Source organism: Syngnathus scovelli, chromosome 4, assembly GCF_024217435.2.
Source record: "Syngnathus scovelli strain Florida chromosome 4, RoL_Ssco_1.2, whole genome shotgun sequence".
Taxonomy (NCBI): domain Eukaryota; kingdom Metazoa; phylum Chordata; class Actinopteri; order Syngnathiformes; family Syngnathidae; genus Syngnathus; species Syngnathus scovelli.
This window is the reverse complement of record NC_090850.1, coordinates 12,245,257-12,270,227: the sequence shown is the minus strand read 5'-3', so window position 1 is coordinate 12,270,227 and position 24,971 is coordinate 12,245,257. Positions and strand designations below refer to the sequence as shown.

Genomic DNA, 24,971 nt, shown 5'->3' with positions numbered 1-24,971 from the left:
GCAATAACGGTAATAGTAAATTACCACTCAAAACATTACACACGCAATCATTGGGGTGACAACAAATCAGGTTGAAACACACTGAACAAAAATATAAAGGCAATAATTGTTTTTGCTGCCATTTTTCACGAGCACTTTTCCTTTGATAAAACTCGGTTCTGTGAGTTTAGCTTGTGAAGAATGTAAGCAAAAGGTGTTGCATTTCTATTTTTTGCTCAATGTACTTGTTTATTCTGGCCTAACAATAAGTAAAATATAGCAGCACATAAAAACATCTCCACACACAAATAATGCACTCCAAAAATAGAGGTGTCCCTTCTGAATTTGTGAAAAAGGCTTTTGGGGAACTACTGAAATGAATATGAAGACTTTAGCCTCTTATCTGATGTTTTACTGAGGTTATACTGATGAGCGCATGTGCAGCTGGGGGCGGTCTATATAGCAGCAGTGCATAAATAGTTCGATAGTACCTTGTATGCAAGCTATGCTGACTGTCTACCAGGGCAACCGTACCAAAAAAAAAAAAAACAATTATACAAGTCGTAACGCTTGCATAGTCATAATAAATAAAAGGCAAACAAAACAAGCAAGAAGGTAAACAAACAAGCGAGGTTAAGGTAAACACAATGGTCCATCATATTTCTTGGTATGATGTGGTGGGGGCCGCGTAGTTCCCCTCATTGCTCCTGCAAATAAGGAAGACAAACAAGGTTTAACGGAAATGTTCCACTGTGGAAAAAACACATCAGCGTCTAAACTGCTCACAAGGTCGTGTACGTCTTGTGTGAATCATGAATGAGTCTCAGGTGCGGCTCCAGCTCATGTAACCAGGAAATTAATTTGTGTATCTAACAGTAGCCTACCCCTATCCAGGTATTTTTATTTAGGCAAGGTCGAATGAAAAAGCAGGACTGATGGTCAATTTGCATGAATTGTTGCATACGGCAACATAAAGCAAGACTACCTACAGCGAGGAAATTACATACAGTAGTAGACAAAACATTACCGTGCCGAGTAAAGTGGTATTATGTAGAGAGAGCATATTGTTACAGCCATTATTCAGTGCACATTACTTTTACAAAGAGCACAAATGCTTGGTGGTTTTCTTCCTGCTTCAAGATAAAAGCTAAATGGGCACACGATCCATGTTTGCACATGTGTGTGTTTGTTTAAACAAAATGGAACCCTCGCAATCCAGTGTGATGCGGGCCAAACCAGCTGCTCAAGATGAAAGGAAATTGAGATATTGGATCACTGCCGTATCACTGGAATGGTACAAAAACTTTAGATACGATTGGTTAGCCAGTGGGTGTGCTGACAGTTGAACAGATGTACTTTTGCGATTTTGTCTCAAGTGTGTGACTTTGTGGGAAGCAGGATTATGAGATACGCTCATGCTTGAGTCAGCAAGTCAAACTATTTGACATTTGCAGGAAGTATCATGTTTCTAGCACAAGCCTTTGTGGTACACTTCAGTTGTATTTAACTTTTAAGTTCAAAACCTATGCATTAGATTCTATGAGTCTTTTTATCATAGTGTTCCTAAAATGATGTATTTTGTAAAAACAATAACAATGTTTTTTTTTTTACTAGACCTCACCTTATTTCCTCTTCTTTCAGCCTGCGCGCTGCCTGCTTTGACTGTTTAATTTGCAAGTCCAATCTTTGTAAGAAGTCTTTGGCAGAGAGCTCCTCCGTTTGGGGCCGGGAGGCTCTGGAGTCTTCAGGAGGCGGCGAGGATGGCGGTGAAAGTCCCTCAAGGTCCTGCGACACGACACAGGGAGTCTCCATCTCCTGACACGCTGCTTCGATATCCCCGTCAGGAGACTCCAGAGACAGTCCGTTAAAAATGGAGCGCTTGGGCACCGCCACGGGGATGCTGAGGCTGTTCTTGAGGAAGATACAGTCGTTGCTGAACAACTTGTTGGCTCTCTTGATTTGCTCCATCTAGTAGATTCCGTGACAACCAATACGAAGAAAAGTATTAATAGCGAGAAGGAAGAAGAAGTCACATCATACCAAATACATTTACAATGACTTTATCAAGGGAAATCTAGAAACTATAATACTTTCTACGAATTAAAAGTTACCGACTGGGTTTGCAAAATTATGTGATCTTTCATAGTTAGAAACTTTCCATTTGAATTTACAGGGACTCAGAAGAATAATCCAGGAACTCAAAAATGAAGGTTTACTCTAAAAAGGGGAACCAGTCCAAGTACTGCATGCCATTTGAGTTCTCGCTGATGTCAAGTATAGATACTTGATGTCTTGCAGTTGTGGCTGACATTTTGGGCAGAAATTGGCCAGAAAACTTATATTTTCCCCACAGTATTGGTCTGTCTTTCAGCACTCTTGAAGAATATGTCTTAGAAGTCTTGCAAAAGTCCCTATTCCCTCGTTCTGCTGCAGCCATGTGGCAAAATTGTCATCTAGTATTTTGAAAGTCTGGACTCTTGACAACAGAGAGAAAATAAAAATTTTAGATACCATCAATTGGGTTAGTTTGTTTTAAAATCAATCACTGTATCAAGATGTTTTTTTTTGTTGTTTTTTTTAATTGTCCTGAGAGGATGGGCGGCTTGGTGGGGCACTGGTTAGCCCATCCGCCTCACAGTTAGGAGGGTGCCAGTTCGATTCCACCTCCAATCCTTCCTGTGTGGAGTTTGCATGTTCTCCCCGTGGCCACGTGGGTTTTCTGCGGGCACTCTGGTTTCCTCCCACATCACAAAAACATGCTTGGTAGGCCAATTGAGCACTCCAAATTGCCCCTAGGTGTGAGTGCGGATGGTTGTTCGTCTCTGTGTGCCCTGCGATTTGATGGCAACCGGTTCAGGGTGTCCCCCGCCTACTGCCCTATGACTGCTGGGATAGGCTCCAGCACGCCCGCTACCCCCGTGTGGACAAGCAGTATAGAACATGGATGAATGGATGGATGGATGTCCTGAGAGGTTGGTCAATCAATCTATTCTGTTTTCTCAATTGTGAAAGAGTTTAGTTACAAATGATGCCACCATAGTTGCCTGCATTCGAATCAGGGTGAAATGCCCTCTTGTATATAATTGTCATTAAAAATCATTTTACTTTTGTGGTTAAGCACATTTGACATTTGTACTTCTTATTTTAAGTAGAGGAATTGAATCGGCACTTCTGCTCTTTATTTATTTAGCAGTGAGAGTATCTTTTGTACCTCTGCAAACGATGGAGATGCGGAAGCAGAGTTAACTTACCGTTACACCATATTTGAGGGCAATCCCCTGCAGAGTATCGCTATCTGTAACCCGATGCTCTATGAATTTCTCTCCCAGGGAGGCCGTGACGCTCGCCGTACTTCCATAAGAACGTATCTTGGTCCGAGCCAGGCTTTGGGAGAGTTCGCTCTCCGACTCGGAACCGGACCTCGAGCGAGGAAAGATAGGCTGGCCGAATCGTCCTCCTGCTCCTCCATCCCGCATAGGTAAAACGGGCGAGAACTCCGCCATTTTCTTTGGATTTAATGTGGAACTTGTGACCTCGGGGAATGTCAACGTTCGATTTGCGTGGCCAGGGCTAAAAACATTACAGCGTCAAGATATACAAAGGTTGCCATAGCCGGTGTAATTCTGCTTGCTAGCCCGGGACGAGAGACATGTTTTGGGGTGGACTACCTCAATAGTCGCTTTCGTCACACGGCCGTCACTCAACGTGATGACGTAGCCAGCAGCAGCGTGTCCAATCAGCGACAAGAACAACCACTCACTTCCGGTACGCTTTTCAAATAAAATCATATCGCTCGAGTCGTTAGATTTTATTTTGTTGTAATTGCTTAGATAATTCGCTTTTGGTTTTGGTCAAAATAAAAAAAATGTTATTTAGCATTCATGTTTGTTTTCTTTCTCTCATTTGCAATGTAATAATTTTTGGAGGTCATTTATTTAGTTTTTAGGCCAGGTTATCTTGCATTTAACAGTACGGCAAGTACATATAACAATACTGTTTTTTAAAATGCATTTTAATGCTATCCTTAGTCCATTTTATCTTAAGCTTTTGACTGAATGTTTTTGATTAGTGTTTTTCTTATGTGTGAAAGTAATGAATATATTATTATTTCCTGATGTTGTCCTGTACTGCCTTTCCGAGGAGTCACAGGTCAGTTAAATATTGTAGAAGTGCAGGTAAAGACCATTTGTTGAGTTGCTAGATAATCCAGTTGTTTCTGGAACACTGTGAACCCATGAAGGGAGAGGCTCATATGTCTAAATGTTCTCCTCACCCTTTGATTAATGATCTCAATACTTCCATTGCCTCTTGTCTCTGTTTTCGCTTTGCCTGTCCCATGAATATTTAAACCACTGAAGAATCACTGATTTCACTTACTAATTAGTTTTACCTCTTGAATTAATGAATTCTGAACTTATCGAATCTTTTATTCACTCAAAGGGGCTGGAAACAATGATGGTCTGACCACACTGGATGGTGCTGATGAAATGTGTTATTCACCTGGAGCACAAAGAGGGCAGGTGCTGCTTTAGAATGTAAACAATGAAATCTAATTATCTGTGGGGCGAACTATTGGGTTACAACATTCAAGATGATCAAATGGTGAATCTATTTCAGTGGATATACGAACATAAGAAAAATCTCACTTGCTGACATTTTCAAATGGAAATCAGTTGTTGTGCATATGACCAGGCAGAGGGGTACAACTGCAACTCATTTATTATTTATGAAGATTGATTCATTGGAGCACATATTGATTCATATCATCCATGTAGTTGAAATTATTTCAACTCCACCCGATTTACAGGGCACTGTCAGTAGCAGTGCTTAGCCTTTCTGTCCACTATGCTAACATATCTAGCTTCTCTGTTGCAGTGCTATAGTTTAAGCCTTTACGTAATACATTAAACAAACAGTGCATGTACACAGAGAATATGACAGTAGTCCCAGTCATATATTCTTTATTCTCCGACTAATATTAATGCTGTACTGACGAACTGATAGTATTTTTCCCACTGTCTTATACCCTTCCCAGTTGGGCCTTCCCATATGGGCACATCAGAAAGAGTAGTACAATGGGCATTCAATTGACTGTGATTAAAACGGTTCAATTCTTTTAAATGTTATCGATTTATGCCACTGCTGTATGTTCTTATTCAGTATATTTATGGAATGCTTATGACATAAAAACGTTTGTTGTTTATTTTAAGAACATTTTTTGTTGTTGTGAATTCTTGGTAGAGGAAAAAGGACAAAAGGAATTTTATCACCCGCCCTCTCATATAAAGCGGTAAAAAAAGGAGTAAGAACACAATGAGTCATAGTCCCAGCGTTACCATGACAACACCTGCACTGCCTCCTGATGATGTGATTGCACGCACAGATGTTGATAGCCAAGATTATAATGCAATATCCCTCTAAACCAGCTCCTCAGACATGGTCCTCGCAGTCTTTCGTAATACTTTGAAGGGCTAGGGTCCATTGAAATAATTAGTGGTCACTTTTTTTTCCTATTAAGTTCCCACTCGCACTGGTTAGCACGTCCGCCTCAGAGTTCATAAGGTTCAATTCCACCTCCGGCCCTCCCTGTGTGGAGTTTGCATGTTCTCCCCGTGCCTGTGTGGGTTTTCTCCGGGCACTTCCATCTCCTCCCACATCCCAAAAACATGCTTGGTAGGTCGATTGAACACCTCAAATAGTCCCTAGGTGTGAGTGTGAATGGTTTTTCGTCTCTGTGTGCTCTGCGATTGGCTGGCAACCAGTTCAGGATGTACCCCGCCTACTGCCCGATGACTGCTGGGATAGGCTCTGGCATGCCCGTGACCCCCGTGGGGTTAAGCAGTATAGAAAATAGATGGATGGATATTACAGCACACCCTGACCAACAGTCCACCATTTGGTCTCTGACGACTTCTACTGGAAGAACAAGGCGTGACACCTTAGCTGTCACATTACTTCGAGCACTAGATGGCGCAAGGAATCCATATATCAATGTAAAATACTATTTTAAAAAAAACCTCCATTCTGTAGTTGGGAGTGGTAATGCAAAAGTAGTTCATTAAAGCCAGGAGTAATTACTTTTAAATATGTATGGGGGGACTGAGTTGGAAAAAATAACTCAGTCGTCATGGGGCAGAGGGGTGTCTTTTTCAAGACCGTAGGAAAATGTCAGCATGTTCCTTGACAGGCACCTGACATTAACACAAAATCTTATTTGGAGTTGCTCAGTAAATGTCACGGGTTCATGATACATTGCTTTGGTCTGTTTTGTAGTGATCTCTAAAAATACACAAAATACCTCACCACCCCATTTGCAAAAATATCTACAACTCCCAATCCCATCAGAAGGTTCTGCTTTATGCTTTAAAGTTTCCCTTCAGTTTAAAAGTGCAGGAGGTGACTTAACGCCCGCCCTGTGAAACCCATGTGGATGATGTCATACATATGAATGACATCATCTCCCAGGCATGTGCAAACAATCACAGAAACTGAATTTGATTAAAGGGTGCACAGGAACTCCCAAACCACAAGGCCCACCAAAAATAATTACTATCGTTAGAAACTAGTAAGACAGAACAAGAAAAGAATAGCAAAGAGACTGAATGTAAAAACATTTATTGTTGAAGATATATGTATATTCAGCAGTGCGTTTCACCATGTCGAGCCGGCACCTGTTATTTTAACATAATATACAAAAAATAGCCACAGTAGTTGTGCAGATCTGTGTTGTACACACATTGGCGAGTGCATACACAACGCATTTGAGATGCCATTTTACAATTCATATACATGAGTTACAGATTATCAACAAAGCTGCACATTAACTGTCCACCTGGACGCATTATGTGAAAAGACTACAGGATGTGAGCATGCAAATAACCCAACAAAGCTCAGATACAAATCATGTTGAAGGAATGTGGCATTGAAGTTGAAAGAACTGTTGGTCAACAGAAACATTTGAACCAGATGCTATGACAGAATAGAGGACCTATGACAAGAAAGTATTTACAAAATCTTAGGAACTCATTTGAGACATTTGAATAGCAGATTAGTGTACCTTGAGAAGGTTGGCTTGAGGCACACAGCATGTTAAGAAAGGAATGGTATGTTGATGGGAGAACCTGCTGAGTGTCAAGTGACAGTGTGTGGGGCTAACTTGGCTGAAAAGCTCGATTTATACAGTAGACAGTGAAGCTCCGCATATTCAAGGTTGTGTATTTGCAAAAGTGGATTTTATGATTAGGTCAAACTTGTACCATCTTGGTGCCAAATAACTCATTTGTTTTGACAATAGTGCTTTGTTCTTAGTGCCAAGGAATTATGTTGGCGTGAGTTGAGGAGCTTCATTTTGATAGGAGTAGCACTTGCTGCCATTTTCTGGCATTTATAGGTAAACCTTTTTTGGGAAGGGGGGGGGGATCAAATGAGTATTTTCTAGTGCAGGCGTCACTACAATAATGGCTGTTACAAAATAAAAATAGCTCACTCCTGCTGGACATTGTGATTTTCTTGGGTTGATCATTAAAAATTTTGATTTATAGAAAAGAGACTAATTCTGTTGATTCAAATTGTGTCCATTATTCCCTCATCTTTTATTACTCTTGACTCAGTGTTGCATTTTCCTATTTAATCAAACCATTGATAATTATTGTGACAAATCGTTAACACTATCAGTGATATCGCAGAACATAGGAAAAAGTTGAGCAAATTTGAATACTTCAGGTTTATATCACTGTGCAATAAGTACCCAAGAAGAAGCTTGATTTGAAAACATCTGGGAATGCGAGCGGAGTCATTTCACTCGCTTCCTTTGTTGTGTACTTCATATTGACCTTTTATTCCAAAAATAAAAAATAAAGCCAATATTGCAGAAATACACACGCACAAGGAATGTTTATGAAATGACACCATGAGAAAGAGACTAAGACAAAACTCCAAAATGACACAATTAAGCAATGCATGTGTTGGTCTTTGGCATGGTTTAACAATTTTATGGCTTCATCTGTTAAACCTTTTCACTACAGAATGACATTAATATCCTGTTCTCTATCCTGTCCGACACTGTTAAAATATACCAGTGGAGAAATCTAAAACAGTATGCCATGGTACTTTTGAGTGGGTACAGTATGTAACTAGAGGGAATGAGTCAGCAGTTATTTTATTAGTAGGTTGATTGCAGCAACCAAGTCAGCACTGACTTAACTAAACATGCTTTGTTTGCATCAGAATCCAAACACGCAGCAGCTGTGAGGTTTTACAAGATAGTGGCAATAAAAAAAAAAAAAAACTTAAAAAAAAAAACAAAGCCTACATGTGCCTTCACTTGGGTTTATAACAAAGTTTGTAAATAGTGACGGACAGCAGGATGGATGTGGAGGATTTTTTTTTTTTTAGGCAGGCGGCGGTCCTGCTGTGTGAGCTGCTGGTGTGACCCTGGTGTTCCATGAGGCGAACCTGAATGTTAAGGTTAATTTCTATTTTGCTATGTCATGCTAACCATTATTTCATGTGATATCAATATAAAAGAAGGAAAATAAAAAGTCAGGAGAGATTAGTTCAAGGCTGAAACCAGGGAGCAGCTGAAATGGAAAGACTAAAAACTAACTCAATTTACACCTTCAATGACAGCATAAAAATAATAATGATAAACACATATATGGGTGAAGGAGGGGGGCGTTTCATTCCAGTTATTTCTCTTCTTCTCAGATGTATGTTCTTGCTGTGCCTCGCCCCACAGTTTGGCACAAGACTTGTTCCACACGGTGAGATGAGATCAGGGCATTGGTGGAAGTGATTCCACATGGCGAGATGAAGTGACATGATTGGCTGGGAGACAGGCGGAACTCTGCCTCTACTGGTCCCCTTCCACTCGTCTCCTGCGGACTGTGGAGAAAGAATTTTTTTTTTTTTTTAATTTTGTTACTCCTCCTGCAAAAGCTAAATGGAAAAATAAAACAAAGATTACATGCTAACTACAACTTGTTAGTTCTCATAATATGAGTAAGCACGTGGTCAAAGTTCACACGCATTTCAAGGGCGTGCATCAGTGAGTGCACAATAAACTATGCTGGCGCCGGCGCCACACTCTTAAAGCAGCAAATGGTCCCATGGACACTGTGAAGAGAAGTCACTGTTAACTTGCACTGAGCACAACCCATGCATCAGACCTGTGCTACTGCAGCTCTGACGGGAGGAGGAACTAAAAAAAAGAGAGCAGGTCATTGGTGGCTAGAAGTATAGAACATTCTAAATAGTAAACAGGAACTAAAAGGTACAAGATACATAACGTAGGAATAGAACAGTAAATGTAACACTGTATTGCAGTAAAAACACTCTTAATGCTTTCTGTGAAAAATGGGGCGGAACAACAGAAAAGCTGAAAAAAAATTAAAACTATAAAATGGAAAAAACTCCACAATGTTGCTAATCTACGGATAACGAACTATGAATATGCAGGATGAGAGAGTGTCTCAATCCGGCATCTCCAAGACTGGATCAAAAGTGACAACACTAAAGTGATGTGGAGGAATAAAAACACCTCGACTTCATTTGCATGCTGGCAAGAGGACAAGCACGTCATGGAACCGAGTAGAACTTTGCAGCGCTATTAAAATTCTTGTCACGGTTTTATTTTCATGTGAAATTAAGTTAAATTATTTTAAATGTGTCAGACAAGAGTTTGTCAATGTATGGTAAATTGACAAGCAAATGTTTCCACTGGGTACGTCACACATTTGTCACGACATGATCCACCCTCGACTATGCGCTGATTCAGTGCAGGTTCTAACAGGTTCTCAAGTGTTGCGTGTATGCGTGAGTGCAGCATACCCAGGTCATTGTTCTTGGTGATGGCGGTGGCAGCTCGAGAGCGTGGGCCTTGCTTGGTGAAGTGGTAGCCGAACTTCACTATACTCTTGTTCTCTTCCAACATTTTAGCTATTTCCATCTCTACATTGGTACCCAGCTGTTGCCTCTGAAACACAAATCATAATCTTCAAATGTCTGCAATATCGGACTAAGGGCATTCCACAGAAGCCAAGATCACATAGTTGGACTTACAAAAGGGAAATATGACAAATGGGTAAATATTGTGTAAGCTGTTGCCATTTACATTGTCAGGCATCTAAATAAGGAACAAAGTTTTGTCGAGTACTACAGCAAAAGCCAGCGGGTCATTGGACAGGAGAGAGATGGAATAATGACAACATAACAAGCATTATCATTTGGCATTTAACATTAGTGAAGTTACAAACACGAAACATGACTGCAAAATAATAATAATATTTACCTGGTTGTCTATCTTGATTTCTGTGAGCGTGTCATTGTCCCGCAATGCGTCAATCAGCGACTGCATTCCGGCACTGGTGATGAAGTTGGACTCCAAGTTCAAACTTCGCAACGTCTTGTTTTCCCTCAGCATGTTGCTGAATGCCTGGACGGGCAACATTTCCAAAGGTGAACACAGAGCATCTCTGTGAGACAAAAGCTCTGAGACCAGCATCTCTCACCACTGCGATGGGGTCGTTACTCCGTGTGGCTGCCATGCTGAACTGGGTTACGTGGGTGTTCTTCTCCATGGCTTTGGCAAAGTCTTTGAGAGTGGGGACTGGGATGTTCTGCAAAAAGGACATTTGGTTGAAAGTTGAAAAGGTAGTTGTGATACTAACCTCAAAAGCATGTTGGTTTTGAATGAGTCTTGCACCTTAATGTTGTTCAGGTTGACCTCGGTTAGGGAGGGATCGTTGCGCTTGATCTTATTCAAAGTTTCTTCTACATTTGTGGGATTGGGTGGCTCGTCAAACACGGGGGTCATCTTCTCCCCTTTAACCACATCTTGAGAAAAATAACAAAAGTTTGTTAGTTTGTGGCGGACATTGGAGCGGGCAATTGGTTGGGGGCAATAAGGAGCAATAAGAGATTTTAGCTTGCCAACTCCATATCAACTATGTTAGTGTACTGTACTAAATAAAGGCGAAGTGGTGTTGTGATTTTTTGCTTTACATACCATTGTAGCCCTCTTTTCCTCCAGTTCCGTCATACGTTTGATTGCTGGTTACAAGCGTGTGAACACCCAGGATTGCTATAAACAAAAGGAGGACATGAGGCTCTGCAGGCACAGATGACCGGGAATAGTGAAGGCCATTCTGGGACTAGCATTCTTGGAAGACATGCGGTACGACTGGGACTAGTTGTACACAATAAAAATGGAATCATGAGCGCTAACTGGAATTGACTGTCTAGTTTTGGTCCTTCAGCCCAAACAGATGTAAACAAGTAAATCCATTTACATGCAAGATCACAGAGTTCTGTATCTGTGGCACTGGACAGGGCTTCCTCCAATTCTGGGTCAAGAGTTGTGACATTCTCCTGTTGCATTTCCAATGGTTTCTGCTTAGGAATAAATACTTTGCCTGGGGAGACAAAATGAGAGAGCGGTGAGGAAAGAGCGCAACAAGGAGATAATTCCGTGCTCATGGAACAGGTTCAAGTACGAGTAGGTTTAAGTCAAACTTTTGTTTTGCTCCATATTTGATCACATCCTCTCATGAAACTCTGCAGCAGTCGTGGATCTTGGCCTTCAATAGGCTTACTATTTAATTTCCCTTATGGGATGATACAGATACTTGTAATGTATCTGTTTAAATGACCTTTCTTATTTCGGTTAGCTGCCAGGAAGGTTTTAGGTCTTATTTGATACCATTCACTATTGATTTAGATAGCGACTGATCAAAAGAATTCAAATCACTTTTTTTTCCCCCATTCGTCTCCAACACACAGCAGCAGTTTGAGAGCGTTACTGACCGACTGCTTCCTGTGCTCTTGGCAAACAATACGGCATCATATTGCAGCGTGCAGTGTTTTGCTTTCCTGAAATGCTCACGAATCTTAAAATCCGTTCTCAACTTCCTTTTCAGTTTCTGGTAGTCTGAGACAATCTAATTGATGCGGCTTATTGGGCTGTTACGATTTAAAGTGCAAATTTTAAAGGGTTAGGCTCCATGTGTTCTACAACATTCCACACAATACTCAGTTGTGCCAAGACTAAACAGTGTGCATGGTAGTGCCATGGAAACCACTCTGAGGGGAAAAAGGGGGGAAAGGGAAGGAAGTCATGAACAATAAATGAACTGTAATCTTGACTGCGCTGCTGCGGTGTCACAGCCTGTGAATGCCAGCGCTCCACGCCTGGAAAAAAAAAAAAACACCACCAGGGGCTTCTCACTTGTTCCTCCCTTTCCAGTCAGTCAAGCCAATCAAATTGCTCAAACTGGTCCCCGGTGGCAGTTCCGGCACTTCCTGGAGCCAACAACAGTAAATACAATTATCAGGCTCCATCCTGCGCCTATTTATTCAAAACCATGGACATTTTCAGATGTGGTTTATGGTCTCAAAATGCAAATAACAATGTTAAATTTCTACAAACCTCAAACTTCTGAGGTTGGCAGTGAGGGAATGAAAATCTCAACGAGAAAAAGGAAAACCAAAAAATGAAAAAGCTAAAGGCCTGATATCCTTTGCACGGGTTTCCAAAGCACTTGAGGTTGTTTGTTTTAATTTATCAGCAGGGGGTGAAAAGAAGAAGGGAAAGGGAATCTGCAACATTCCACATAATTACTGCAATGATTCAAGTTTTCCATGTCGTCATAGAACTTGCACACATACACATATGGGATACATTACAGCTAAGGGGCCAGTGAGGGTTCAGTGTGGATGTCAAGATGTCAGTTTCACATCTCCTCCATATTAGCGGAAAGAATATTTTTATCTTTAAAAGATCTTGACAAGCGGAACGCCTTTGGACCATGCTAGTTGTTATTACTCAACTGAGATTGGAATGATAAACAGAACACTGTTACTCAGTTACCTACACACTTATGAATCATGCCAACACATGTAGTGCAATTAGTATTTGAACACAAATGGTAAAGCAAACTATGTGAAGAGACAATATAACAATACTCACAGGCATATATTAATAATATTACAGTGGCTTTTAGAGTCACTCAGTTGTGAAACTTGTCTTTGTTTGTCAATAGTCTCTTGCCCCTGATGGCCAAAGCTCACACACCGATGACAGTATTGGCATTTGCATTCATTTCAATAAGGAAATACACAGGCTGCAGCACGCCAACGAGCGCTATGAGGTCAAGCGGTGCAGACAAAGGATGGATTGATTTGAGATAAAAGGCTTTTGGCAGAACGAAACACACTCTTAAATCAAGGCACCACTGTACTAATTTCTAAAATCTAGTCAACTTCCGTTAAACTGTTGTAGATCCCTCCTGGTGACTCGCCCCACGCACAACGGTGGTACTCCCACGCACTCCACTATCATGTTGCATAAGACCGGATAAGCATTAGTAATACTTGCAAAGACAGCAGTAGAGTAATTACAGCTGTGTCTCAACTGCCTTGCTGCTACAGACACAAACTCATTGACGCACATCAGCTCTCCATTCCAGTTCACATTACAAATAAGATATCTCTCGTTTTTGTAATTTCATCATTACTCATTGTGATAAGGTTGATGTGTGCTGTAGTAAGTGTGCTTTGGATTTTGAGAAGCAAATTGTCCCAGTTTGTTTTACACACCTTTCCTCTCTCCAGTGAAAGGGACAATGTCCTCTCTGTCTTTGTACTCCATGGCTTCTTTCTCCAGGTATTTGAGGAGACGCTCTCTGTCAAACGTTCCTGTGGCTCCTTTTGTCGTTTGGTTCTTTTGACGTAAACCCGCTGGAAGAAGAGCATTCTGAGAGGGACCATAGACACCCATTAGAAGCAACCTAAAAAAATAAATGTTAACTCGGAAATAAGCTCTGACCTCTGGGTCCATCTCCTCCAGGGCCGTCTCCAGCTGTTTGAGCTCATCCACTGACAAACTGTTAAGGAGCTCATCTTCATCCAGATCCTTGTACTTGTCCAGGTCCTTTTTGAATGGCAACGCCATGATGCTCACTGTTGCTTTCCCGACCACACTGAACGGCAGACTGCAGCCCCACTTTCAATGTCTCTGCCCTGTCGCTCCACAGAAGGGAAGGCTACCTAAAGACTAAAAGAAAAAAAAAAGAAACCAAACAATATGACTTTCTGACACCTGGAATACGAGTAAAATATACGAGTTGTTTTTTTTGCCCAAGGATCGGTTACGATTGAGTGCTATAAGTTCTGAGTTATAATATGGTCTGAAAAAAAAAGATTAAACTACAATTATGCGGCAAACGACTATTCAGTCACATCCATTTTGAATGCTGGAGACCCAGATAAGCACAGGAGACAAGGAAAGTTTGCAAGCAGCACAGAGGAAAGCCAAAGCAGATTTAAAACCCAGCACTCAGAAGTGTGAAGGAGACGTGCAAATCATTCATCTGGTGTGTTCTAATAAATGATTACCAAAACATTGTTATTTAAAGACTCATTATTTTTGTAGCTAAGTCAGGCTTAGCCTTGACTCATCTCTAAGTGGATGCCCAACTCTTGTTAAAAAAAAAACAATTTAATCAAAGTCTTTAATAAAAGACGTCAACGTTGATGTCATCCTTTGAAACAATAGTTGATCACAGCTGCCTGCACTGCACATAAAGCTTTGCAATGACGTAACGCACAGCTGGAACCAGAAAACTTGACCACTCCTGTGAAGACTGCAACCTTTCGCCCGGTGAACCAAACGGGCTACTTTAACCACCGAGACAAACAAAGTCACTCTCTGTCTCTACCATTATTTCAAATCCATATGTGCCTTCGCAGGAAGATTTAAACAAATAGAATGTGTGTAAATAGCATGAAGCAAGGTGAAGACATTTGGTAATTGTCTATCTTGAGAGTGATGCAATCTCTGTTTTTTGATCGCTCTCCCACGCCACAGTTGGAACATAACATGACCTCATCATTTCCAGATTCCCCTAAAGTGGTCCACATCTGAAGTTAGTCCTAATCCCTCCCCCAAACTATAGACATTTAACCCTAAAGTTTCCTTTATGGTTTCTTAGGCTATTTCATTGCACAAGAAAGTGAACATTAAGCAAGTCGTACTACCGCAGCTGGAAAAAAAAATACCTCAGAGGGGTTTCCTGAACACTACCTTGTGCAGTTCAGTCCCTCGCCTCCACAATTCAACCTCTGTCCTTCTCTTAACTCTTCCCTTTGCCTGCTCCATTAAGCCACCACAACAAAGACATTAGGGAGAAATGGTAAGAGTCACAGCAGGGGCATTTACAAGCCTGAGCGCCAGCAGATAACTTACGCTGAACTGAAATGTCAACACTGATGGCTTTAATCAACAGCAATAATACCACTCAGATAATAGTGACTTGTATGCTAATAGGTTGCTTATACTGAATACAGTAGGATCTGTGTTTCTATTCTTAAACAAACAACAAACTTTCACAACAGCGTAAACAATTCAATTTTTAAAAAAATATCAGAGAAATTTAGCCAGAAACATTCCCTGGAGACACGACAACTGCTGTTGTGTGATGTTTGAGTTAAATGTATATGCTGAATTTGTCTATGTGAGTAATATTTAAATCAAACATGTTTTCATCAAAACTGCAATGGCGAGTGCACAATTGTAGGTACTTGTAGTCATACTCTGAAAGAAAGGAAAAAAAAAAAAGTGGTATCAGCGCATCCCCATTCAAAATGTTAGTCGGTAGTTTACAAATGCTGATGGGTTGAGAGGCGTGATGATATTCCTGGTCAGGATTTGGAGAAAGTGCAGCTGGGAGAAACATAAGACACACACATATAATGCTCTTATGACAAGATGAGCCTGAAATAACACCGTTCACGATATTATCCTCTTTTCTAAAACAGCAGCCAAGAAAGCCCAGTAAAACGGAAAAATATTTGTGGATGTAGACTGTGATAATGATTGAAAGGGTTCAAACACTGCACCAAGAGGATCCATTAGTGCAGTCTGATTAATTCCATTGTCCTTCTCATCTCTGCTAATCCTTCAACACAAACATACAGGTAATGACACTAAGCCAATAATTCTACAAACCCATCTACACAGCTCACCTTGTCACCTCGACCTTTCTCACACTGACCTCACCAGTACCAACAGACACACAGATCTATATATATTTCCGTTTTAACAAATCTATGGATATTCAGAGTGTTAATGGAGGAAAGTATACATCAGGGAGATAAACAGGATGTCCTTTCGTCTTATTCCCTTATTATAGTAGACCGCCCTAACATAAGACTATAGTTAGAATTACCCAGCTCCCTCATCCCACGCGTTGCTGTTTCATTCCCACACTGTCTCGCTCCATCTTGTACATCCTCTACTACACTGCACTGCACAGATGGCAGAATACACATTGTCTTTATCTGCCAAATACAGAGGTAAAAAGATCATCTGAAATGCGACTTCCCCAAAATATATATTTTTTTATACACATGGTAAAAAAAAAAGAAAAAAAAAAGAATTTACACATTTCAATAATAAATGGGCTCTCCTAAAGACTTGCCATTGACAAGGCAGGAAATGGGGTGTTACTCGAAATAACACATGATTGCTTACTCCCCCGTTCAAGCTGCGCACTTGAGACACAAACTACATTATTGCTGTATGAAGTATAATAAGAGAAGCTTTCAAGGAGCTTCCGGTGTTTCAGCTTGGCCAAGACTAAGAGAGTATGAACATATTAGAATAATTATGTTCTACGAGAAAGACCGCTTTAGAATGGCAGTTTAGAATAATGAAATGGGGTTATTTAACTTTATTTGACTTTAACTCATAGAACTGCTTTTTTTTTCAAACATTTCCTTTTGTGGCTGGTAAATGTTCATTTATCTTTATTTGACTTTAAGCCATAGAACTGCTTTTTTTCAAACATTTCCTTTTGTGGCTGGTAAATGTATTCAATCCGCTTCATATTTGGGTATTTACACTGTACACAACATTTCTGAGTAGGTTGCTTTCTCTCTATGCAACCAAATCCTATCTGCAGAGCCTGTTTATCTGCAATTCAACACTGCATTGGGTAGGTGTGGCAGATGCTAGGTTTCACCACCAATGTCAAGTCAGCATGCAGGTATAAACAACAACGACCTCGCATCTTGTAAGACGATCAGCTGAAAGCTCACTTTCCCTGAGCAACCATGCACCATAACACAAGAGCCACACCCTGCATTCACCTTGCCGACCAGACAGACTACCTAAAGTGAACTCCGATGTAGAATGTGAAGAGGAAAGTGCACAGTAACACAGCTATATGATCTTGCACATAATTATTGACTGTACGTGGTATTTTACACTTCTCCCTTCCGTCCTGTTATTGAAGATGGGAGTCACCCTGGAACAATTCGAATACTGACGTGTGTTTGCGCTTGCCTGAAACTGAAATTCATTCATAGATGGAGTACTTTTGTCAGGTACCAGAAAAACTGGATGTCATTGTGTTACGAGCAACACGTCTACAACGCGTACAATGCATTTACGGAAATGCTGTATAACCATTTGAATTTCGTAGAAAGAATTTCATTCATCTGCGTTTAACTCGTCATGACTTGCTTATGACGATCCCAGCGACAGTTAGTATCCGTACATGAAAAAGGAATAAGCAAATCCGCAGTTAAATTAAGACATTTTGGAATATCCACTGAAACTTGGTATCTGATAGAAATAGCCTGACAGCAGCCAGCTAGCAGGCTAACATTCGCTCAACAGTGCTAAAAAGCTAGCTCATCCAGCTCGAGAGCACACGTACAAGTGGCAGTTTTCGTCCAAGTCCAATTCTAGCAAGCTCATCGATTAAAAAGAAGAAAAAATTCTCGTTTGGTGAACGCATGTTTCTCGCAGGTCTTACCTAGGGGGTGATGATGAAACGAGGGGTTGTGAAGAGCTGACTTCCTTGTGAGAACGGTGTCTTATGCATTTAATTTCTCAGCCCAAGGGTGGTACAACAGGGAAAAGAGAGCGCCGCAGATTTACTGAGTGACGTACAATTTAACCAATCGACACGGCTGTTACATGATTTCTGCCCAATGAGAGAAAGAACCAACCCCGAAGGGGAAAAAAAATGCAAGTCAGGCGGAAATTATCTGAATGACAGTTCCAGAATATTTTGTGCTTTTTAATGCATTTTAATTTCATTTTAAAATAACCAGGGTGCACGAATGAAATGTCTGACTCGTGTTTTTTTTTTCTCACTAATTGTGCTACTTTTGACCAGCTCCACTTATGCTGCTAAACTGCTGAACTAGTAACAATACTAGGCCCAACTAGTATACACACGTCATCCTTGTTGATCCATATTGACGCTCATGTACTGGTATGCGAGTTGTCCTAAGCACAATTATGGCAGAAATTTGGATAGGAAAACGATTGATTACTAGTGAGGTAAACTATTGTACTACATGAAAAGTGTGTGCTCCACATGATATATCATGACATAATAATTAAAAATATATATTATTCAGTAGTTGTACGAGTTGCTGCGAATGTCAACTATAGCAGTTTTACCGCACTACTGTATATGTAGTATGTTTTCTTGTACGTCAGAGTTGTCCTACTAGTTGGTATAACTGTCTTTAGTGGGAAAAAACGTAACCAATAATAAAAATAGTTCTACTTTACACACAAAATTAAAGCTGAATATCAAGGTTATCCACGCCCTGCGTTTTACCGCTCCCTAGTGTTATTTGCACTTCCAACAGCCTGAGGTCCCCGGCGTGACCACGGAAGTTGAATCTGTCTTCCTAAATACTTCCGGTAGGTCACATCTCCACAGTTTTGGAAGAATGGCGGATATGGACGAACTGTTCGGTAGTGATGGAGACAGCGATAATGATCAACGAGGTATGGAGCTCTATTTGAGCCTTTCATCTGCTACTTGTATGACTTTAGCATGCTCACCCAGTAAAAAAGCTAGTTAGCTCTTACCAGGCTAAAACAGGTAACGCACACTTGTTTGTTAGCACTTATGCTAACACATTAACAGCATAGGATACAATTAACGACTGTCGACTGTGATTTGGTTTACTGCGTAGTATACAAAACATACAGCAGAGTGTGAGTTGATAGCCCATCGACAGATTATAATTACTATTTAATACGTAAATTACTGCCTCCTCTAAATGCAATAATTACGCAGAATTTTAATGCATAATTTCTCTATGAAATTATTTGTAACTGCACGTGTGCCTAATGTTGTGACCGATGTCCCACAGATTCTGCTTCAGGCTCCGGTTCTGACTCTGACCAAGAGCGACCTCGTTCCGCCAGCAACGCATCTGGCAGTGGCAGTGACAGTGAGAGAGAACGAGATGACGACGACGAAGATGGAGGCCAGGAGAGTGGAAAACCCAGTATAAATAAGGTGTGTGCCACTGTTTGACACCTGGCTAAAATGAGACTCAGAAATATCACATGGTTAACAATGTAAAACGCAAGTACTAGTAAGAAAACACTAACTTGTAGAAAGACTTGTATTTAGAGAACCCTCGCTATATCGCAATTCATCTTTTATTTGACAGGGTTCACTGTACCTCTTGTTATTCCCAGGAACTGTTTGGAGATGACAGTGAGGAAGAGCACAGTCAACACAGTGGCAGCGGACGCAGCGACAACCAGTCTGAGCGATCGGGCAACCAGTCCGACGCCAGCGTGCACTCAGATCAGGCTGAGAACGAACACTCTGATGCAGAGCAGCACAGTGGCTCGGAGCGTGGCCATCGAGACGAGGAGGAGGAGGATGAGGAAGATGGAGGCCGCCGCTCAGATGGCGGAAGCCCGGCAGGCAGTGGGATGTCTGGAGGGGGGAGTCCTCGCTCTGAGAGGGGCAGCATCCGCTCTGACAGAAGGTACAGATTCTGATGAAATGTTTTGACGTTGCACAATTTGTGATTGTATACCTTTTTGATAGGGATTATGATCTCTGAAAAAGCTAAATCTCCATGTAGTCCAGGTAGCTAATAATGTGGGTGTACCTTGTTCATTTTCTTTTGTTGTAGCATACACAGTGACCTTGGAACCCCGCGGTCGGGTGGGGCCACCCCTCACTCTGATGGAGAAGGGTCAGGCCAGGAGAATCATTCTGATGATGAGAAGTGGGACGGCAGGGTTAAGAGTGACCAATCAGAAGACGAAGAGGAGAAACGGCAATACTCGGACGAAGAAAGGGATAATTCGGACGATGAAGGCCCCAGGAACAGAAAGTCAGGTACAGTGGACTTGGGACCAGGTTGGTCCGAGAATAGCTCTAATCTATGTATATTGACGCCCATTTTTATTACGATAGATGACTGATTAATAGTTTAGCTGGTTTGTGTAATATGTAACACACAAGATAAAGTGAAACGGGCCAAAAGATGCATTGAGGTGTATTGTGTAAATTTTTGTTTCGTATTTTTTTCAGAATTTGCCAAAGGAAGCGATAGTGAAGATGATTTCATCCACAGGAGAAGCAAAACAAAAGCTGCTTCAGACTCAGATTCTGACAGTGACATTGGTGGAAATGAAAGTAAGGTACCCTAATGAGTACCATTCACAGAACATTTTTTTTTTCTTGCCAGAGTTTAAAAGACTGTTCATTCTTTGCTCCCACACAGACAAAAAGGCTGTAGCGGATGACCTGTTCGGCGAAGCTGACGATATCTCCTCTGACAGTGATGCAGAAAAGCCTCCCACCCCAGGACAGCCCATGGTAGCCAACTCAACTTTTTCATTACTGTCTCTGTCATTTTGAAGAAGAATTACCATGTAGCCCTCAGAGCATCTTGCTGAGACTCGTTTTGCTAATGCCTTTTATTATGGCTCAGTGAAGCGGAGTTTGATGAGCTGTTCTCTTTAGGATACGGAAGATGGTTTGGAAGGGGAGCAAGCAGAGGAGGAGCCTGTGCCTGAGACTCGTATCGAAGTCGAGATCCCCAAAGTCAGCACTGACCTTGGCTCTGACCTTTACTTTGTTAAGCTGCCCAACTTTCTCTCTGTGGAGCCCAGGTTTGAGCCAATTACACTTTTTAGACAGACGCACATTGTACTCAGTGTTAAAGTATAACTTCTGAATGATCAATCTGAGTTGATTTGAATTCCCCCTTTGTAGGCCTTTTGACCCACAGTACTATGAGGATGAATTTGAGGATGAGGAAATGCTGGATGAAGAAGGACGCACCAGGCTGAAGCTGAAGGTGTGTCCACTGCACTCTTTGTCGATTGTATAACTGTATGTGGTTGAGTGTGTCAGTCAGTCATTGCATCATTAACTGAAGTGAAGTGTTTGCGCTTACTGCCAATGTGTTTTTTGCGTTGCTCAGGAAGAATTGTTTCCCTCTCTTCAAAACTTCAGCAACTTGCTTGGATTAAACTTTTACCTGGCCCCTCACAAACCTTTATTTTGTCTTGTGCCATTCAGATGTCGACTGACTGCTATGTTTTATCGCGTTATCCTGTTGCGTAACCCGAGAGCCATTGCGCTAGAGGGCACAATCTGCCAGCCATAAGAAAAGCCATGAAAAAATACAAGTTAGGACTCGACATGGTCAGAGTTGCTTAACTGTGGCTGACTGTAAAAGGTTCAATTTCCCAGGTGGAGAATACCATTCGTTGGCGAGTCAAGCGCGACGAGGAGGGAATCGAAACACGCGAAAGCAACGCACGCATTGTCAAATGGTCCGACGGGAGGTACGGCTTAACTGTTGACCTATCTCTTTGTCTGATTGCTCTCCGAATGTCTCTCAAGTCTCGGCGTTTTGCTTTGTGCTGCAGCATGTCCCTCCACTTGGGAAATGAAGTGTTTGACGTTTACAAAGCACCACTCCAAGGAGACCACAACCACCTGTTCATCCGGCAGGGTACTGGGTTGCAGGGACAGGCTGTGTTCAAAACCAAGCTCACATTCAGGTACTCAAACACTCTTCTGTGGGTTATCAATAATAAATCAAGGCCTTGGTAAAGGCAGGAAACGTAAAATATGAAATCTCAAGAAATGCTGCAAGGTCCTCTGCTGTGTATTCCTCTAATAAGCCCCAAGTTAAATCTTACTTTAAGCAACCATGGCAGCCTCTATTCGTGCTTCATTGAGAAATGTGCTCCAAGTCCTTCAATTAGCTTGTGCAAGCTGCCCAACTTAGTGTAATCCTCTTAGCTGCCACTCGTCCACCTGATGTTTTGTTTTCTCAGACCACATGGGACTGGTGGGATGCAACCCAAAGCTGATTTAGTGCACACCAGTGCCTCGCTCTGCCAAATTAGACATTACCTTTAGTGTTGTTGTGGCAGTGTGTTTTGATTCACATTTCTGCTGTGATTAACCCAGTGGTTACCAAACTTTTTTTTAAGAAATATGAAACTGCATAAGCGCAATTGTTGCAGCAAAATTCATCTGACCCGATCAACCGGGATTTGACAATTAAACAGTAACCCGATGTGTGATTATGATAAATATTCCACCAGTGTGATGACTCATTATTTGGGTCTACCGCTCATAGATTGATAGATGCTTATATTTATATAACTTATAATTAGTGACTAGTTTTCAGAACTGCTACTTTAATCACACACAGACCAGCAGGATGTACTAGAAACGGCATACAACAATTCTGTCTGTTCTGTGGAAATGATCACTATTACTGTAGTTTCTTTGGGGACCTCACATGTGATGCTCACTGGAAAGGACAATCCCTAAATTCAGACTTACCATGCAACTAAGAAACAATGGGGGGGGGGAAATCTGAAATAATGTTAGAGTGTGAGAAATACTGGGGTTTGCTGTGATTTATGATGTTGTCCATTTCCCTCGCCAGGCCTCACTCCACTGACAGCGCCACACACCGGAAAATGACTTTGTCTCTGGCTGACCGCTGTTCCAAGACACAGAAGATCCGAATCCTCCCGATGGCTGGACGAGATCCAGAGTCGCATCGCAATGAAATGATTAAGGTGCGGTGTTCTATTCCGTTTCTGTTTTCAAAACGCTCTTATCACCACCAGAAAAGAATCCAAATGGCCCATGGTGTGTATTATACACACAGCACAGCTGCTTACATAAAGTGACATCGTGACACGCTTACATAATAATAGTGGACTGTGGTTGGCAACACAGACATTTTGTCACCAAGACTCTGGGGCCGGTTATGTCTTTGCTGCCAACTCAAACATAGCAGCCATTATACACAGAATCTTTCTTGGGCATGGCTAATAGCGTTAAGACAAATAGCATAATCACCTAAGTCATTTTTTTAACTTTTTCAGAAACCAGACAAAAATACAACAACAGACTCAGTGTGTACAGTTGTGGGCTACATTAAAAGGTTTTTTTTAAATTTAGTTTCCAACTGGTTTCCATCAATGTAGAAAGAAGAGGAGCGCCTGCGAGCGTCTATCCGTAGAGAGTCGCAACAGAGGAGAATGAGGGAGAAGCAGCATCAAAGAGGCCTGAGCAGCAGCTACCTAGAGCCCGATCGCTACGACGATGAAGAAGAGGGGGAGGAGTCCATTAGCTTGGCAGCCATCAAGGGCAAATACAAAGGAGGAGGCGGCTTGAGAGGTGAGCTCTGACACTGGTGGAAGGTAACAAATTATTTGTACCAAAGTAAATTTTCCAGCTATAATGACATGACATGCATTTGTTTTTGTGCTATCTGTGCTTTACGAAGCTTTGTTTTTCAAAATAGGCAGACGACAATGCGATGTAACTAGAGAAAGTCAACGGTTGTTCAAATCTTGATTAATTGAAATCTCAAGGCGAGAAAACAGGGACAACAGCGACAAGGATGATTGTGAATCAGCAGGGAGCATAACAATGATGCAACAGATTGGTCTCTCCTCAAATACGATAAAAGCTCAAGTGAAATAGAAATAGTGAAACAGAGAAATACCTCATTTCTGGAGCCAGGCTCTGATGTTGTATAATAAATATTGGAACATAAAATGAGAGCTATACCAGCTTGAAGGAAAAAAAACATTCAGGGCTATTTATATAACAACTGTTGTCTGTGTAATGGTAAATTGTATTGGTCCTTCATCCTCAAATGCTTTTACTTAGGTAAAGAAATGGAATTTGTACTAGTATTATCAGATTTCAGTACATTGTGATTATATTCACCATCTGTGGCAATAATGGACATGTTCCAAATCTCTATCTATTAATTCAAAGAATGTTTATTTTATGAGGTCACCAACTGTTGTTCTCTGTCTCACTCCTTAGAGGAACGAGCGAGGATATACTCATCAGACAGCGATGAAGGCTCTGATGATGACAGGGCCCAGAGACTGATGAAGGCCAAAAAGCTTGACAGTGATGAGGTGAGTGTCATATGCCACTCTGCCCACAGGTGGCAATGTGGTGCCGACCAGCGGTAAGGCTGAGTGTCCAACTTTGAAACACAATGCCTGCATGAGCGTTTAAAAAAACTAGCAAGCGTAAAAGTGCATACTCGTGTTTTCCACTCGAAAGAAGTGCAACTAGCAGTTAACAGTGTGCATGCATTCAACAACTGTCCTGTTTTTTATTTATTTATATCATAGATTGGTATACATTATCTGTTCCGGGCCCCCTTCCCCACAAAACAACAAACATATTAGTGGTGGGTTTTTAATCAGGACCATTCTATATGATTGCACACAAAAACATTATTACTGCAAATAAGCAGAATGTAATGAACGAAGAAGCAGTTTGTTCATGATTTAATGCTTTGATTCCATTAATTGTGCTTGAATTTTTATTTGTGTTTATTGCAGGAGGGTGAGGGGTTAGGCAAACGAAAGGCAGAGGACGAAGAGGAAATAGTCACAAAGAAGGCCAAGAAATATGTAATCAGTGATGAGGAAGATGAAGAAGAAGAGGAGGAGGAGGAGGAAGAAGGGGAAGAAGTGGAGGAAGAAGAAGACGATGAATAAAACTCTCTCAGTGCCCGGCCCAACATTCATCCCTTGTTTTGTATATATTTTTAAGGAAAGCTCCGTGTAGGTGTGCACAATTGTTGATGTTGTGTACAGCTGAAGTGAGAAATAAATGTCTTATGTAATAAACATTCCTAAAGCC

General features: G+C 41.4%; 3 protein-coding genes and 1 long non-coding RNA gene across 4 annotated transcripts; 2 read left to right on the top strand and 2 right to left on the bottom strand.

Moving 5' to 3' along the window:
* Positions 1-66: 66 nt before the first annotated feature.
* Positions 67-3,662, bottom strand: lysmd2 (LysM, putative peptidoglycan-binding, domain containing 2). The gene is made up of 3 exons (XM_049717880.2): positions 3,231-3,662; positions 1,601-1,947; positions 67-686 (listed from the first exon to the last, which is right to left on the bottom strand). Exons 1-3 carry the CDS (start codon positions 3,480-3,482, stop codon positions 635-637), a joined length of 651 nt encoding a protein of 216 aa, XP_049573837.1. The 5' UTR covers positions 3,483-3,662; the 3' UTR covers positions 67-634.
* LOC125967136 (uncharacterized) lies at positions 3,308-7,817 on the top strand. Its single transcript, XR_007480667.1, has 2 exons — positions 3,308-3,457; positions 3,614-7,817. It is a non-coding gene; the product is annotated as an uncharacterized lncRNA (long non-coding RNA).
* On the bottom strand, positions 6,579-17,954 carry tmod2 (tropomodulin 2). Its single transcript, XM_049717878.1, has 10 exons — positions 17,796-17,954; positions 13,802-14,029; positions 13,573-13,729; positions 11,268-11,390; positions 10,985-11,059; positions 10,682-10,812; positions 10,488-10,595; positions 10,268-10,411; positions 9,808-9,952; positions 6,579-8,862 (listed from the first exon to the last, which is right to left on the bottom strand). The coding sequence occupies exons 2-10, from the start codon at positions 13,925-13,927 to the stop codon at positions 8,831-8,833; spliced, it is 1,041 nt and encodes a 346-aa protein (XP_049573835.1). The 5' UTR covers positions 13,928-14,029; positions 17,796-17,954; the 3' UTR covers positions 6,579-8,830.
* A 680-nt stretch (positions 17,955-18,634) lies between these two features.
* On the top strand, positions 18,635-24,971 carry leo1 (LEO1 homolog, Paf1/RNA polymerase II complex component). The gene is made up of 14 exons (XM_049717867.1): positions 18,635-18,787; positions 19,159-19,307; positions 19,493-19,791; positions 19,942-20,150; positions 20,346-20,450; positions 20,539-20,633; positions 20,781-20,929; positions 21,033-21,117; positions 21,516-21,610; positions 21,695-21,829; positions 22,732-22,867; positions 23,282-23,474; positions 24,135-24,232; positions 24,668-24,971. Exons 1-14 carry the CDS (start codon positions 18,730-18,732, stop codon positions 24,824-24,826), a joined length of 1,965 nt encoding a protein of 654 aa, XP_049573824.1. The 5' UTR covers positions 18,635-18,729; the 3' UTR covers positions 24,827-24,971.